We start from the raw sequence: 17,665 nt of genomic DNA on the forward strand, positions 1-17,665 counted from the left end.
TCCTTCGCAAACGTTTTTTCAACCTCTTGCAAAATGTAGGTGTCCATCTCAAACTTTTTTCATTCTCTTGCAACATTTTATGTTCCCTCGCAAACGTTTTTTCAGTCTTGCACTTGCAAAATTTTTGCATTCCCTTGTAAAATGTTGCTGTTCCCTTGTAAACATTTTGCATTCCCTCATGATAATTTTGTGTTCCTATGCAAATGTTTTGCGTTTCCTTGCTATATTGTTTGCATTCCCTCGCAAACTTTTTGTTTTCTCATGCAAACTTTTTGCATTCCCCTGCAAAGTGTTGGCATTCCTTAACAAATGCTGTACATTTCCTTGCAATATTTTTTGCATTTCCTCGCAAAATCCATTAAATTTTTAAGGGAATGCAAAATTATTGAGAAGGTATGCAACATCATTACTTTTTTCAACCTTCAACTTATACTAAGTTATTCCCCAAAACATAAATACAACCCAATAGTGCTTATGTACAGAGACAGACCCAGATAACATATGAAGAGCTCCATTCCGAAATGTTGTAAATCCGTTCATAACAGTTTTGGATATAAGGGTTTTGAAAAAAAAACAAAAGACTTTAATGGAAAACACGTTTTTATTTTTCTAATAAAGGTGATATTCAAAATGTGCAAAACTCACACCCGGCAGCACATTTCGTCCAACAGAAATAATCTTAAAAATGATCTGTAACACAAATAACAGAATTCTTATTCAGTCTGCAACTGTAATGTTAATGCACCATTACTCTTTATTTGCTAAATTTAACATATTGGGGAAAAAATATAACAAATAAAAGGTGACCTGTGCAAATGCTGTGGCACATTTTATATTTTTGTTATTTCTATTCTATTTCTATTTCTATTTATGTTAACAAGTAAATAGAAATTATGGAAAAACATTCACAAAAATAGCATATTTAAGGCACATGCTTTTTTTCCCTGCATACCACTGTATAGTATTCTGAATTGTATTGCAGCCATATTGTACCACATTGTGTTGTTGTATTGGGACTAATATATTACATACAAACATATTATCTTGTGGCAGGGGTTATTAAATTAAAGCACTTATTAAAATAAGGCACATTTTTAGCCACTGTTTATTTTTGCTGTATCAAAAAATGTACTGAATTGAGAGACCACTGTATCGTATCCAGTTTAATAAGGAATTTTGTGACTACTAATTTTGTAATTACATTTAAATCATATAGCAAATTGACAGTAACTTTAAAGCTTTAAGTTTATGCATTGTTATTTCATTTGCATGTCATTTGCTAAAGATGTAAACAAACTCTCACATATACAATGCAACAAGAATTATACGTTCATTCACATAGGGACGCACACGGCACACCCTCTACACTTTCATTGTGTCTCTATAGAATCTGTATACGCCTCCTGAATGGGGGTTATGAATTAACAATGACCCTGTCCCTCTCATGTGACCGCACAGTGAGGTTCATTCTCAGGGCAGGGTGGCCTGCTGTCTGCCTGATATCCGATCTGCTCCATCCCATAAAACCCCCATCCTCACACTCTCACACAGCTCATCTCTCACCCGTAAGCAGCTATTCATATTTGCAGGGTTCATATTTGTTGTCTACATGTGTTTTAAGCTGTCAAATGTCAACATTTCTTGTGCTGAAGTGGCAGTTAATTACAGGCAGTTGCTAGTTTTAGTGCTAGTAGTTAGAAAATTTCTAGGTAGTTTAGCTAAAAACAGTACAGACAATGTGTGAAATGCTAATAAAAACAGAAAACATTGATTAGTAAATTCTGTCTAACCTGTTTTAGATTAAAAACAGTAAAAAAAAGACACATTATTTAATGTTTTATCTTTTGAACTTCATTGTTTTATATGATTACAGTCTCATTCTAAATTTAATGCCTGCAACATGTTCCAAAAAAGGTGGGACAGGAGCATGTTTACCACTATGTTACATCACTTTTGCTTTAAACAGCACTTTAAAATAGTTTGGGGACTGATGACACAAACTGATCCAGTTTTGAAAGCATGATTTTTTTTGTCAGCTGTGCGACTGTATAGAGCTTTTGTTGTTGTATACTGAGCTTAATAAGACACACACTTTTAGTGGGAGACAGCTCTACACTGCCAGCAGGCCAGTCTAGCACCTGCACGCTCTAAAATACAGTACACATTGGATGTTTTTACATGCACAATGATATAAACAAATGGTGCAAATATTCCACAATTCATTTAAAGACATATTACACTGTGCTTTTGTTTAATACTATTGACTCCGCCCACTAAAAAAAACACTAAACACAACTGCAACAATACAGTGTAAGTATGTCATTTTAGAAAAATAATCACACTACCCAATTTCATCTTTCTTCCCCTTTGTTTATTTCACATTTCACGTTAACACTTTAATTGTTGGCCCATAGGGGGAGCCATGCATTTACTGCACAACCTCAAACTCAACCCACAAGCTCAGCCATTGGCTCACGAGCCACTGAATGTTGTCATCTTATTAGTTCCCTACTGATACATCTGCTTGAACTAGAACACACTTCATGTAAATGATATGTAAATGCAATGCTGGTAGGCTGGCACTTGATTTCACGCACTGAGGCTCAACGCTCCACTTGTTTCCACATCGTATAAAAGTTTTATGAATCAGACACAGAGTAGTTCAGACGAACACACCATGAAAGGAGGTCAAATCTGTGCTTTTTTACCGATTTTGATGAATAATGGTCACTGTCTTGTTTACAACTGAACGGGGTGAATCTAGACATTATTTCGGATGGCTCTGGAGCACTCCTCCTCCTTCTCCTGGGCTTTGTTTCACTCTCAGCACAAGTGGGAGTTAAGCACTTCATAGGAGTCGACACAGGCCCACAATCCTCCCTGTCCTGTCCACATTATGTCCTGCTAATGAGCTTTCTCATTCAGCAAGATTAAAAGCACTTGCGGTGCTGCACATGCTGCGAACCCGTGTACTGAATTCTAAACACTGCTTAGTATGATTAGCGAGTATATGCCATTAGTATGTACAAAAACAGACTGTAGTAAGAGTATTGGACCCAGTTTCTGCCTGTTCATTCATAACGCTTCTCCAGTCACCAGAGAGCTACTGTTTTAATTTAGAAAGCTCATGTAAAAGCGGCTCAATGGGAACATTGGGAGAAATGACATTCGGTTATTCAGAGTGTCGGATTTCACAGCATATTTAAAGATAAGAACAGGTTTTATGACAGACAGAATCTGAACAGATAGGCTAACTTGTGTTGTTTACTTTAATAGTCCACTGTTTTTTAAACCTAATCTCTACCTAATCTGCGCTCTGTAGTGTACCGTCAATGTTCAGTGTTATATTTCATAGTAAATCATACTATTCCCTAAACCAACCAGACAAGTCTGCACGACCTTAATAGAGACCCAGGTGCAGTTTGAGTGGGTTGAAAGAATTGTATTTTTTATAGAAACAATTTGGGCTAATTGGGTGACTATTGAGTTCTAGTGTTTGTTAGCAATGTTAGCCTCTCTGCTAAACTAAAGAAGCAATATATGGACTCTAAACATGTTTTGGCCAATTGCTGCATCCTGGGAAAGGGATAATTGTGTAAATTTGATTTTTTTGACAATGAAACAGACCAAAATAATGTCTTACTGAAGCTGTTCTTATGAAACTTTAGCCAAATTTCCAACACTGGAGCAACACAATGAAAAAGAAGTTCCGGTTACTTTTGCTAAGGTATTCATGGCGATCAGATGAAGCCTGAGACAACTGCACTGGTAATGCACGACCTGCATATTTCTTAGCTCAGAAAAACTAGTCCCATCTCTGAATCTTAAACACAAATGCAGGTTCGTTTACGGATACATTTATCGGAAGACTTCATGAACATTGTACAAAAATGTATTTACTCAAAAACTGCCCATTGGCTTCTATTATAAGAGTGTTTTGAGTTGGCGAATTTTCCAAGCATGGAGAAAAGCAGCAAAAAAAAATCATAGTCTACAGATGCAGCAGATAAACTTCAGGTTGAAAAATACTGAAATATCCCTTTAAGGGTGTTTAACACAGAGCATTCCTTATCAGAAATGTCTGTTTATGTAAATTGAATCACAAAAAAAACACGTTTTAGCATGACTTTGCATCTTTTACTGTAGTTATTATTGCAAGATAAAAAAGACGCGTGTAGTTCAGACTTGGAGGGCAGGAAATCAGCGGAGAGCTGGTGTGTTTTTGAGCGTGTGATGTGATTGATGCAATAGAAAATAGCCCTGAAAGGATGATGCAATGTGCGATAACAACACAAACGCATCTGAGCTCCTCTCAGAGGGCTGTTTTCTGGTTTGTGATTGGCAGGTGAGGGAGAATGTGATCTCTCAGGGGTGGCAGTGGTGTGTGTGAGGGTGCGAATGTGTGTGTGTGTGTGCGTTTGTGGAACTTGATGGCCGCCAGCACTGCTGGTTTGGGAGCTAAATGAGGCAGTGATGAAGACGGGGTGGACAGTGTGTGGTCAGTGTGAGCTGAAGTAGAGAGATGTGGAGGAATTCTTTCTGCAAGACAGACAACAGCAACAGGCCTGATAGCAGCATCTTTAAACATCGCTGTTGCACTGTTTGCACACACTGACTGGTTTCAATGCAGCGTGAGGATGTGGAGTCATACATATGTCCCATATATTGTGTGTAATAATAACATGCCCTACATGCATTGGTTATCTATGTTATAATACCTGTACCTATATGTAATAATAACAATGTTAGGCATATAAATTTGAAAATTTAAATTGTTTAAAGCTATTGATCTTGGTAATATGTGTTTTTGCTTGGAAAAAAAAAACACTATATAGTGTTAGAATTGATGCAATTAAACATAATTACAATTTTTTTAGTGTTGAATGAGTCTGCTCTATATTCTTTTTGGGACACTTGCTTTCAGCCTTTCCAAGAAATCTGCAGGGGGTTTTCCACACCTCCAAAGTTCAGTCTTAGAAGTTGGTCGCATTTTCTGCTTGCAATTAAGAAATCTGATAAAGAGAGCTGGATTTTAGCTCAGTAATCTGATTTATCAGTGCATGTACACTCTTACTCTGATTTCTTTCGGATTTCTCAGTCTGTGCATGTGTGGAAACAGACAGCGTTACCGGAAATAAGCGAGCAGCATTGCTGCGAGACACAGCAAAACACTTTTGAAGTGATGTTGAAACAAACTACATGCTTGACGAAATTAAGGATTTAAACATTCTTCATCTTCTAGATGATGTATGTTCGTGTTTTGAGGTGAAGTGGGCATAATAAGTCGCGGCGTGAAGTTTGAGTGTATGTTACGTTTAGGTCACGTCTTCTTCTGTGAGTTTATTTGCTGTTTGCAAAGCAGAAATCTGATCATTTCCTGACTCATGTAGACCTGGAGTTTCCCCATTATCTGACTATTCAAATGCATGTAAACACATTGATGAGATTACTGACAAAATCTGATTTTCTGCAGTTATCGGATTATTAAGTGCATGTAAGCGCACTCTTTGACAATATGTAAATGTTTATATATAATAGGAATTTTTTAACTCAACTTTAACCTCAGTAAACAAAAACAAATGAAAAAAAAGACAATAATACACCAAATATTTTTTAGTTTAGCCCTGTATTTCTCTACTTCTTCTAAACAGTCGGAACATCTTTGCCCTGAAAATGTATGAAAACAAGCACACAGTGACACATACATGAGCAACACATCCATGCATGCACACAGACATGTTGTTTTTTATGCTTCAATTCCCCAAAGCTGGTTTCTAAAAGCGGCGTGTGTGTGTGGTGGTGGGGGGTAGTTTGTTTCTCCCTGTGGTTTTCTTTTCTCTTGTCTCCTTGTGATCAGCTACATGTCACTGGTCCCTTTAGACCTCCATTAAAGCATGAAACACGCTAATGAACCTGCCTGATTTCGAGCGCATGCATTTGATGCTCCGCTTCTACATTTATGCATGTGAATGCACCGCTCTCCATGCTCCTGCATGCTGCACATCTGCTCCTCAACCTGACATGCACCACTGGCTGCAGAAGTAATCCTGTCATCTGAAGAGGATGCACGTTAGCATCTGGCTAATCCAATTTTGAGCAGATGGGGGGTGGGGGGGTGGGGTTTAATAATAGTAGTTTGCATGTACTTAAACTGTCTTCTATCTCAATTGCTTTAATTGAATTTTTAATAGAATCATTTCATATTTGTTTCCATGACAAAATTGTTGATAACGTGAAGTCCAAACTTTAGAACGATGACTGATGCTTCCAAAGTAAAAATAGTAGTAGTAAAAACAACAAACAGCTATATAAATAAATAAAAATTGAGACGGGTTGCCATGATACTGGCACGAGTAAGACGAGGAGTCGTCCGGCTGGACCTCCTGCACCCGTGGTTTTCAGATGGACCGATGACCGGGGGAATACATATCGCAAAATGGAAGCTGAACCGGCCTTGGGGCTTATCTAAAATCAGCTGAGCTTGCCACAACTATCCTTAAGTAGCCATCTGATGGCCAGAGGCTTCGTCTACTCGAGATCCCAGCGCAAATATCAGGAGGGTGTGAGTTTAAGCCTGAGAACCAGGGCCCTTATGAGCTGCTTTAGTGAAACACTGGCGTGGGCTGGACATGGTTGAGGTCAACAGGAAAACCCCAGTGAGATGTGCAGTGGTGTAAGAAATTGTATGATCTAGTAGATGGACTAAATCATGTGTGCTTTGGTGATTTGTGGGACTCACTGACCTTTTAAAATGGGGCAAATGATGTTGTACGTAAGGAGTAACAATGGCTCTCAAAGAAACAGTAATGCTGTATGGAGGCCCGCTGGTGACATTCCTTCTTAAAGACAATAACGTGTGGCCACACGTTAACGGAATCATAATGCATGATCTCAGCTTAGTAAGTATTTTATCTTTTCTCTTGAGGACTACTTATAAACTTTGTTTGGCTTTATTTATCCATTTTTCAGCCTCCTTATTATCCATTAGAAATAAACAGGGTGGTCTTGTTACAGTGCCTTTAAGACTGATATATGCAAATAACCTCTGGTCTGATTGGCTGCCCTGCATTGTGCCTCAATCAAAAAGCACTCCAGACTGAAACACTGCTTATAACTTCAGCATCAATGGGCGGGGCTAAACTGCTGTAGGCTGGATAGGCAGATGAATGAAAATAGGTTGCTTTTCATGACGTCACAGAAACAGTGAATTCAAAACAAAGAAGGCAGCTTAGTTAATCTCCGTTTTGACGATTTTTTTTTTCTACATCATTTCGACACACCAGCAGTCCTTTACATTGTGCGACAATTTCGTGATGAATGGACCAATAGAAATGCTCAAACATCACTCGGAATAAAATCTCTTTACATTAACTTACATTGGAAAGGTAAGAGAGTTTTTGCCTTCTCCTGTAAAGTTACTATGTTTGGAGATACTTGTTTTTCTTTGGACAGTGGTGATATGGAGTGTATGGATTGGGGAGTGAAAGGTAGGTTTTTAAACTTTAGCAATGTTTGTATACAACATTAAATTCTTCATTACAAACCTGTTTCCAAAAAAAAGGCAAAAGTTTGGTTTTCCAACATGGGCTCTCCAACTAAGCTGTGGCCTTGCATTGATTTTGTTAGGAGGGCACGACACCAGCAGGGCTCCATACTTCTAAAATAAACAACAGTGAAAAAAACTTTGTTTGTTTCACTTTTGCTGCAGTAACAGCCTCTACTCTTCTGGGAAGTCTTAACACCAGATACCAGAATATTGCTGTGAGGATCTGATTGTATTCAGTCACAAGAGCGTTAGTGAAGTCAGGTACTGATGTTGGATGGTCAGTTCTGGATCACTCCAGCTCATACCAAAGAACTTCAACACTGTTCCACTGCTCCAAACAGTGTTGGGGGGCTTATATCCCTCAAGCCCACACTTGGCATTAGGCATGGCGACCTTAGGCTGATGTGCAGCTGCTCCAGAGTGTCCTATGCTATTAGCCATGGTTTTCAATGCAAGCTGAACCCAAGTAGCTGAATTCACTCATTTGAAATGCATTGGCTGAATACAATCAGTTCCTTACAGCAATGTTCCAACATCTAGTGTAAAGCCTTTCCAGAAGAGTAGAGGCTGTTATTGCTGCACACTCCCTATAAATACCTTTGATTTTAGAAGAAATGTGGTGGGTGCCTATTGGACATGCAGTATGATGGGTTAATACAATGTAAGACCAGCGTCTTCACTTTGGTGAGATAGATGGGTTCTAATTCTAGAACTGAGGCGGTTTAGTGGCACCGGGCAGTTCCAGACAAGTCACTAACAACTCATCATTTCTCTCAGCTCAGAACAAACCATATGCCATCAGTGTCTCACATATAGTCACACGTTTTGTGTTGAGGAACCGAAGCAGTAAACATTCAGTTTTGACATGCTGCCACTGCAGGGCTGGAACTTTTATTTGAAATAAAAAATAGGTCAGGGTTTCAGAAGCATGAACATCCAGCTTGACACATCTAGAGCGTCGCCTTAATGCAAATGAGAAGTTTTTACAGCAATAACAAATGTGTGACGAGATGTGTTTGTGACACACAGGGATCCCTCCACTGAGCTAGATACATTTGGTTTCGATTTTTAGAGTTTGGAGTGCAGTCAGTGCAGTATTTCACTTTGTTTAGGTCTCAGTAGGGACCATCCGATATATCAGTCAACTAGATAATATCAGCTGATACTGACAGCCTGGTTGGTGGAAACATTAGCAATTTGTAGCCTGAAATAGTTATTTAAAAGTTGGTCAGATTTATTTATTTATTTATTTATTTATTTATTTTTGTAATAATGTCATGCATAGGCTCAAGAATGCCTTTCTTGATATTTAGGTCTCAAATCCTGTATTGACATTATACTGATAAATATACACCGATCAGGCATAACATTATGACCACCTCCTTGTTTCTATGCTCATTGTCCATTTTATCAGCTCCACTTACTATATAGGTGCACTTTGTAGTTCTACAATTACAGACTGTAGTCCATCTGTTTCTCTGCAGTAACACTGGTGGTGTGTTAGTGTGTGTTGTGCTGGTATGAATGGATCAGACACAGCAGTGCTGCTGGACTTTTTAAACACTGTGTCCAGTGACTGTCCGCTCTATTAGACACTCCTACCTTGTCAGTCCACCTTGTAGATGTAAAGTCAGAGACAATAGCTCATCTGTTGCTGCACAGTTTGTGTTGGTCATCCTCTAGTCCTTCATCAGTGGTCACAGGACGCTGCCCACATAACGCTGTTGGCTGGATATTTTTGGTTGGTGGACTATTCTCAGTCCAGCAGTGACACTGAGGTGTTTAAAAACTCCAGCAGCACTGCTGTGTCTGATCCACTCAGACCAGCACAACACACACTAACACACCACCACCATGTCAGTGTTACTGCTGGGCTGAGAATGATCCACCACCCAAATAGTACCTGCTCTGTGAGGGTCCATGGGGGTCCTGACCACTGAAGAACAGGGTAAAAGGGGGCTAACAAAGTATGCAGAGAAACAGATGGACTACAGTCTGTAACTGTAGAACTACAAAGTGCACCTATATAGTAAGTGGAGCTGATAAAATGGACAGTGAGCATAGAAACAAGGAGGTGGTCTTAATGTTATGCTTGATCAGTGTATGATGACAATAGTAGATGGTTTAGTTACATCCTCTGAAGACACGTCCTTCACCAAGTTTTGACTGAGTTCTCTTTGAATACTCTTTCGATGCGCTTGCATTCAGATTCATCCAGTCGGGGAAGGGGTCACGTTACAAAATGTTCTTTCGAACATTGAGTGCAATTACACGTTTCCACCAGAGAGGTCTCCAGATCCCCAAAACGTACCTACTGTAGTGTGGCACTTTCACAAATTCGTCCTAGCCCTTTTCACATACATATTACAGACCTGCTTTACTTATACATTTGAGTATCATGTATTTTGTACTGCCCATTGTCTACTTACTTCTTATCTTGTTTGAGACTAATAACTAATTATGAATAACTAATAAAATGTATTACTTGGAAATTAAATAAATGAAGGGTGGACTTTTGCACAGTGCTGTATGTAGGTGTGTGTGTGTAATGGCTCCTTGGCTGCCTGCCTATCGGGGTCATGGGAGTAAACTGTGTGCTAGGTGGCCCTGGAGGATGGCCCAGGGACAGGTCACCTTTTTGGCAGAGCTGCAGTAGTAGGACCAGATGTCTACAGGTACAGACACAGCACTGCACCACTTTCCAGCAGGCTACAGACTCTTGCACGAAAGCTTCCTGCCTGCTCGGTCAGTGAAGTGCTAACTGACTTTTTCCCAGTTTTACAGCCAGCTACACTGAGCATCCAGTACAAACAACCATAGGAAAAAGCTTGAACACACGTGGTGAATGATGTTTTGACACATCCTCTATAGGCAACATACTTAAGCATGGCATTTTCCTGCACATTTTAGCGCACAATTTCCTTTTATTTGCTCTTTTTAACATATTGGGAAATATTAATACATTAAATGCGACTTTTGCACCGACCACGTGTGTTTTCTGTGTGTGCGTTAACCTACTTTCACTTAGAAAATCAAGAAAACTCCAGGGGCGCCCAAATTTGTGCATACAACTGTAGATCACAGTGAATCACGGAGACACTCTGTACCTCTGTAGATTTAGTCACAGACACAGCACAGAAACAGCATGGCATCTAGAGAATATGCGTCTAGGTTGAAATTAGTTGTTTTTTTTTTGGCGGTGCCGACAGAACAGCTCTCACCACCAATTAAGACAGATGTTGAGATTTTGTCATTGTTGCTCACAGGAGGCCCCTTGTGGCCTGAGCCGCTAGGCATGTGGCCATAAAACCTTTGGGATGATCCAGGCCTGCTTGGCAGTGCGCTAATCTTGAGTCATCGAGAACTGATGCTAACTGGTGCTAACTAATGTTGTAGGTTGTAGGGAGTTCAGTGGCAGAACACCAGCTTTGTTCCAGAACGCTGGGTTTGTTCCAGAACACTAGGATTGTTTCAGAACACTGGCTTTGTGGCAGAACTCTAGGTTTGCTCCAGAACCCTACGTTTGCTCCAGAACCCTAGGCTTGTTCCAGAACACTTGGTTTGTTGCAGAACTCTAGACTTGTTCCTGAATGCTGGCTTTATTGCAGAACATTGTATTTGAATACTGTTGCAGAACAGTGGGCTTATTGCAGAAAACTGGGTTTGTGGTAGAACAGTGGCTTTGTTGCAGAACACTGGCATTGTTGCAGAACCCTGAGTTTGTGGCAGAACACTGAGTTCGTGGCAGATCAGTGGGTTTGTTGCAGAACACTGGGTTTGTTCCAGAACACTGGCATTGTTGCAGAACCCTGAGTTTGTGGCAGAACAGTGGCTTTGTGGCAGAACTCTAGGTTTGCTCCAGAACCCTAGGTTTGCTTCAGAACCCTAGGCTTGTTCCAGAACACTTGGTTTGTTGCAGAACTCTAGACTTGTTCCTGAATGCTGGCTTTATTGCAGAACATTGTATTTGAATACTGTTGCAGAACAGTGGGCTTATTGCAGAAGACTGGGTTTGTGGTAGAACACTGGCTTTGTTGTAGAACACTGGCTTTGTTGTAGAACACTGGCTTTGTTGCAGAACACTGGCTTTGTTGCAGAACACTGGCTTTGTTGCGGAACACTGGCTTTGTTGCGGAACACTGGCTTTGTTGCCGAACACTGGCTTTGTTGCAGAACGCTGGCTTTGTTGCAGAACGCTGGCTTTGTTGCAGAACGCTGGCTTTGTTGCAGAACGCTGGCTTTGTTGCAGAACGCTGGCTTTGCTGTAGAACACTGGCTTGTTCAGAACACTGGTTTGTTGCAGAACACTGGCTTTGAGAACATTGTTTTGTTGCAGAACACTGGCTTTGTTGTAGAACACTTGGTTTGTTGCAGAACACTGGCTTTGTTGTAGAACACTGGCTTTGTTGCAGAACACTGGCTTTGTTGTAGAACACTGCTTTTGTGGCAGAACACTGGCTTTGTTGTAGAACACTAGCTTTGTTGCAGAACACTGGCTTTGTTGTAGAACACTGGCTTTGTTGCAGAACACTGGCTTTGTTGTAGAACACTGGCTTTGTTGTAGAACACTGGCTTTGTTGTAGAACACTGGCTTTGTTGCAGAACACTGGCTTTGTTGCCGAACACTGGCTTTGTTGCAGAACAGTGGCTTTGTTGCAGAACACTGGCTTTGTTGTAGAACACTGGCTTTGTTGTAGAACACTGGCTTTGTTGCAGAACACTGGCTTTGTTGCAGAACACTGGCTTTGTTGTAGAACACTGGCTTTGTTGTAGAACACTGGCTTTGTTGCAGAACACTGGATTTGTTGCAGAACACTGGGTTGGTTGCAGAACACTGGGTTTTTTTTTTTTTAGAACACTGGGTTTTTGTGGAACACTGGGATAACGGCAGAACACTGAGTTTGTTGCAGAACAGTTGGTCACTACAACCAGTCATTTGACTGTGTGCTCTTTGATATGAGTCTCTGTCCTCTAAATTGGTGTTTTTTGGGCATCAGTCCGGAGGAGCCGAGACCTGTACCGTGGTGGGTGGCACTTTCAGTCTGCTAACTATGCTCACATTAGTTCAGACCAGGTTTGATTTCGGCTTTCTGTCACTCCATCACCACTCATTCAACTTTGCTGTCTCAGACTTGAGTTTTGGTCAACTATACACGTAACAGCAGACCACCAGTTGGTCAGAATCAAACCTGTTTTGTGGTGTTTGGATCTGTAGGCCACTGGAATGGTCACTCTCCATGCTCAGAACTGTTTGGCCCTACAGTGGAGGGTTTGGTTTGTTGATGTTTGTTGGGTCAGTGAGCTTTGGCCTTTAGAGCTGTAGGGTGTCTGGAACACCACAGCGAGGTTCTAACTGACTCTCTTTGACTTAGAGGCAGGCATGGCGCTGCTGTGTTCTGTCTTTAAGGAAACCATAGAACTGCAGAACATCTAACTGGAGGCAGTCAACCCAAAGCTGGCTTTAAAAGAGGCGTTAACTGACTTTTCCCTCCTTTCTTCATTCCATCACATTCCTGTGAACAGATGTTGTGAGTCTGACACAGCCTTTCATAATAGGCAATTTCCCACACTGTGCTTAATCATGTCTTTGTCTGCCGCACACTGTACCGCTAAGCTCTTTCTTTCCCCAAGAACGCAATGGGTTCATTAACCTTTCAGATCGCGCCGCACACAGAGGCGCCCGTTGCCATAGCAGTACACACACAATTGTTCGGCGAGACACTTTGAAACTTTTTCTGCTGGCTCGGGGACGGTCGCTGCAGTTTGTTTGTTTGCCTTTGCAGTTTAACAGTGATGAAAAAAAGTCTGTAAATTCAAAGGCTTTAATTGCTCCATAGTGCAAGGCTTTCGGCTGTTACTGGAGTTCACTAGTTTAAGAAAAGTGTTGTTTGCCAGCTTGCTAGTGTCACTTTCAAGGCTACTGATTGGCCCACTGCCCAGGGTTTCCAGCCACTGAATATAATTATGATCACTTTTTATGTTTTTCCTGTAACCGTATCAGACAGACGACTCTGCAATAGTGTGTGGCCTCGTCATAGTTCCATTCATCTCTTCAGGAGCAAAAGGTGCACATTAAATATTAAGATGCTTTAGGTTTTTAGAAAGGAGGATTAAAATGGTAAATATCAATGTAGATAATTAGCTTGAAAATGGCTAGAAGCTTTAGCAGAGAAAAATGCTCCACTTTTATACAAGCAAATTAAGTGCTGTGTGCACCTGAGGGGAAAGGACGGGCCACTGGAAAAAGGTTAGATACTTAATTGTGGCTGGAGACAGGCTTACACTAAAACAGAGTAGGCCCAACACTAAAAAACTGCGTTTTACATCAGCCCAAGGCTGTACATTCTGACTATATTGCTGTACGAGCCAATCCAGGGTCAATAAAGCGGCTTAAATATCTGTAGTGTGGACTAAAATGAAAAACTGAAGTATCTGCAATTCCAGTCTTTGACTGCTTAAACCAGCCACCTTTCATGGAAAATGCTGGCATACAAAATGAGAAAGTGCGCTATTGTGCTTTGAGTCTATTTTTTGCTGCTTACCATGAATGTATGCGCTTCTAGAGGCGCTTCTATGCCTCTAGAAGCGCATACAAAATACACAACAGCAGAGGCTCCCACCTTTTTTTCCTCACAGACCACACAAACGACCACCAAAGCTTCCGTGGCCCACAAGAAGATTTAACCAAACCCAATCATTTCTTCTGAATCACCTATTGAGATTGCTGAGCTTGTTTGGCAGATACCAAAGAGTGGAAGAGTGGAAGATGCAGCAAATGCAGTTGTGGCTCAGTTCAACAGGGTTAGATGCATATTCGCTGTGTTTACTCTACACTGTTGTATTTTTCTTACCATGTTAGGAAAACCATGCTAAACAGTTTGCAAGAACTCCATGTCAAACCATGTAGAAATGCCACTGGAACGGTCACTCTCCATGCTCAGAGCCTACAGTGGAAAAGAGGGTTTGGTTTGTTGATATTGTCTGGTGTTTGTTGGGTTCGTGCGAGCGGTAGCACACCCAGAACTTCAAAGCAAGGTTCTAACTCACTCTCTCTGACTTTAGAGGCAGCCATGGGACTGATAAGCTTTCTTCATACTGTCACTTCATTCTTATAAGGAAACTGATGCTGTCTGTCTTAGAAGTAACTGTAGGACATCAACTGCAGAACATCTACCTGGAGGCAGTCAGCCTAAAGCTGGCTTTAAAAGAGGCGTTAACTGACTTTTCCCCTCTTTTCTTCATTCCATCACTCCGTTTCTCTGAATAGATGTTATGAATTTGACACAGCCTTTCATAAAAGGCAATAAAATATCATAATAGACACGTGAAGCCCAGAAACATGTTTGTTTCGGTTTATGCTTGGTTTTCTCAGTGTTCTCTGAGATGGTGGCCACTTCACTTGTCGATTTGCCTGTGGACGAATACATACATTTATGGAATGTATTGAGTGAGGAGTGAATGGTACATTTGGTAACTTTAACAGTTAAAAAAAAATTCTTTATTAAATATTATTAAGTATTAAGTATTATACAAGAAAACTGATGATTCTGTGATTTGAGCCCTTCAAATGGGACAAAGCCAAAGTCTCTGAATGTGTTGCTGATGATAAGTTAGGTAAGACAGGATTAAAGATGTGCTTTTAGACTGTCTGCAGTCTGGCCCCACTTGGTTTGAACTGCAGCCAAGTTAACTTTATGTAATATTCATCCACAAATCCAGCAACCCAAGTAACACACACAGAGTTAATAAACCCAGAGATGGGAAACATTGTCATTTTCTGCTATATAAAGACTGAATCTTAATATATTACTTGGCTAAGTGTTCCAACACTATAGAAGTCTTAACAGTCATAGATTCACAAATCTTATTTACTTTGTTTTCCAGTAAAAACACTCATGAATTAAACACTTTATGGTGCAATGAATGTATTACATTTTTTTTTCATATTTCTTATTTTTCTTGCTTTTTTGATTGCATTGTTCAGCATTGTTAAAGTTTGAAAATGTACCATTTACTCTCCAGTTCATGTGCAGAAACTAGGCTGCAAAAACAGCCCATTCTGAATTTACTGTTTTTGTGATGTTACCATAAATCCTCCTATTCAGACTACAACAGTTTAGCCCCACCCATTTACACTGACGTTATATGGAGTGTTTCTCAAGAGTATATTTAAAGACAGAAATAGCTGCTCAGCATTAAAAATTTTTTCTGTCTGCTCCTTAGGTACTTCCACACCATCTACCTGGGCATCCGAAGCAGGCGGAGCGGAGAGAATGACCGCTGGAGGTTCTACTGGAGGATGGTGTATGAGTATGCTGATGTTAGCATGCTCCATCTGCTCGCCACATTCCTGGAGAGCGCCCCCCAGCTGGTCCTCCAGCTCTGCATCATCATACAGACGCACAAGCTCCAGGCCGTCCAAGGTAAAACAGTGTGGCCAGAGAGGGTGACTGTACACTGCGTGTCAAAGGTTTGGGAATGCTTAGCTTTCCAAATGGTTTTTACACAAATGAGCATTTTTCCTTGCTTGTAATAGCTAACTAGGTTTATTTCATTATTTTAAGGCTTTTAATACATGAAAAAAACTGTCAAATCATAATTTGGGTAAGGCATACCCTTCTAAGTAAAATAGGGAGCGTTCCCAGAGTCCAATATTCCCAGGGAATGTTCCCAGGGTCCTATGTTTACAGGGCTCAATTTTCCCAGGGTGCTATGGTCTCAGGACCTTACATTCCCAGAGCTCAATATTCCCAGTGTCTTATGCTTCCAGGGTCCTATGTTTATAGGGATCAATGTTCCTAAGGGAATGTTCGCAGGGCCCTATGTTATCAGGGCCTTGCGTTCCCAGGGTGCTATGTTCCCAGGCTCTTACATTCCCAGGGCTCAATGTTTCCAGGATTATGTTTTCCCAGGGTCCTGTGTTCACAGGGTGTTATGTTCCCAGGGTCCTATGTTCACAGCGTCTTATGTTCCCAGCGTCCCATGTTCCTAGGGCTAAATGTTTCCAGGGTCCTATGTTCACGGGATCCTATGTTTACAGGGCTCACTGTTCCCAGGGGACTATGTTCTCAGGGCCCTATGTTCTCAGGGCCTTATATTCCCAGGGCTCAAAATTCCCAGGGTCCTATGTTCCCAAGCTCATACATTTCCAGGGCTCAGTGGTCTTATGTCCCCAGAATCTTATGTCCCCAGGGTCTTATAGTCCCAGGGTCTCATGTTCTCCGGGCCTTATGTTCAGAGGCTCTTATGTCTCAAGGGGTCAATGTTCCCAGTCCAATTATGTTCCCTATTAACAACAGTCATCATCAGATCAAGGGTGAATAAAATAAGATGAAACACACAATATAATAAAATAATCTGGTGTCCAAAATTAAGTATAAATTCTGCTTTAACTAATTTATTCATCAAGCAAAGCTTTCAAACAACATTTCAAAGATTTTTACTTCGGATAAATATAATGGCCTGTTCTTATGATAAAAATCCAAAGTTTGCAGTGGGCTGCAGGAACCCAAACATGAAATTTTAACCCAACCTGAGCCCAAACACATATTAGGGAAATGACGTTCAAACTCAGGCAAACCCAACAAGAGCATTGGGGTCCCGCCGGGTTTGGACGAACATCAAGCTCTACAAGCTCCAGTAGTCCAGTTTGACCGGCGGTGTGTATGACAGATAGTTAACATTCTTCTATAAGAGGGATTTAATTTCACATCAAACCACTCTGAACAACTTTGTTTTTTTACTTGACATAAACTACCATTACACCAGTTTGCTGAACAGCTAGGCATTTTGCTGGCTACAGTAAAATCTCAGTAAGGTCCCAGGTGCGGTGAGGGTCCTTGTAGCTGGACATGAGTTTGTGTGTGTGTGGTAGAAGAAGTGTGCCAGAGAGCTCCCAGCCATAGCTACTGTCATTCAGTGTTCACATCTCCTACAGGAGAGAGAGAGAGAGAGAGAGAGAGAGAGAGAGAGAGAGAGAGCTCTGTCACTGCACTTTAAAGACACTGCCACTTTCACTGCTGTAAAGGAGATTTAACATCCTCTGGTGCCTCAGCTGTGGTGTGGCTTGTGTATGTGTGTGTACTTTAACAAGCGAGGCAAAGAGAGATTTCCACTGCT

The 17,665-nt window shown here is 41.0% G+C and overlaps 1 protein-coding gene across 1 annotated transcript in view; it reads left to right on the forward strand.

Moving 5' to 3' along the window:
* The window catches only part of xkr4 (XK related 4), a 105,868-nt gene that overhangs the window by 63,607 nt on the left and 24,596 nt on the right, over nucleotides 1-17,665 (forward strand). The window contains exon 2 of the mRNA XM_036556852.1: nucleotides 15,770-15,969. Coding sequence (XP_036412745.1) covers nucleotides 15,770-15,969 — 200 coding nt within the window. The remainder of the gene's footprint in view (nucleotides 1-15,769; nucleotides 15,970-17,665) is intronic.

The sequence above is a fragment of the Colossoma macropomum genome, unplaced genomic scaffold (assembly GCF_904425465.1).
Source record: "Colossoma macropomum unplaced genomic scaffold, Colossoma_macropomum, whole genome shotgun sequence".
Lineage (NCBI taxonomy): Eukaryota > Metazoa > Chordata > Actinopteri > Characiformes > Serrasalmidae > Colossoma > Colossoma macropomum.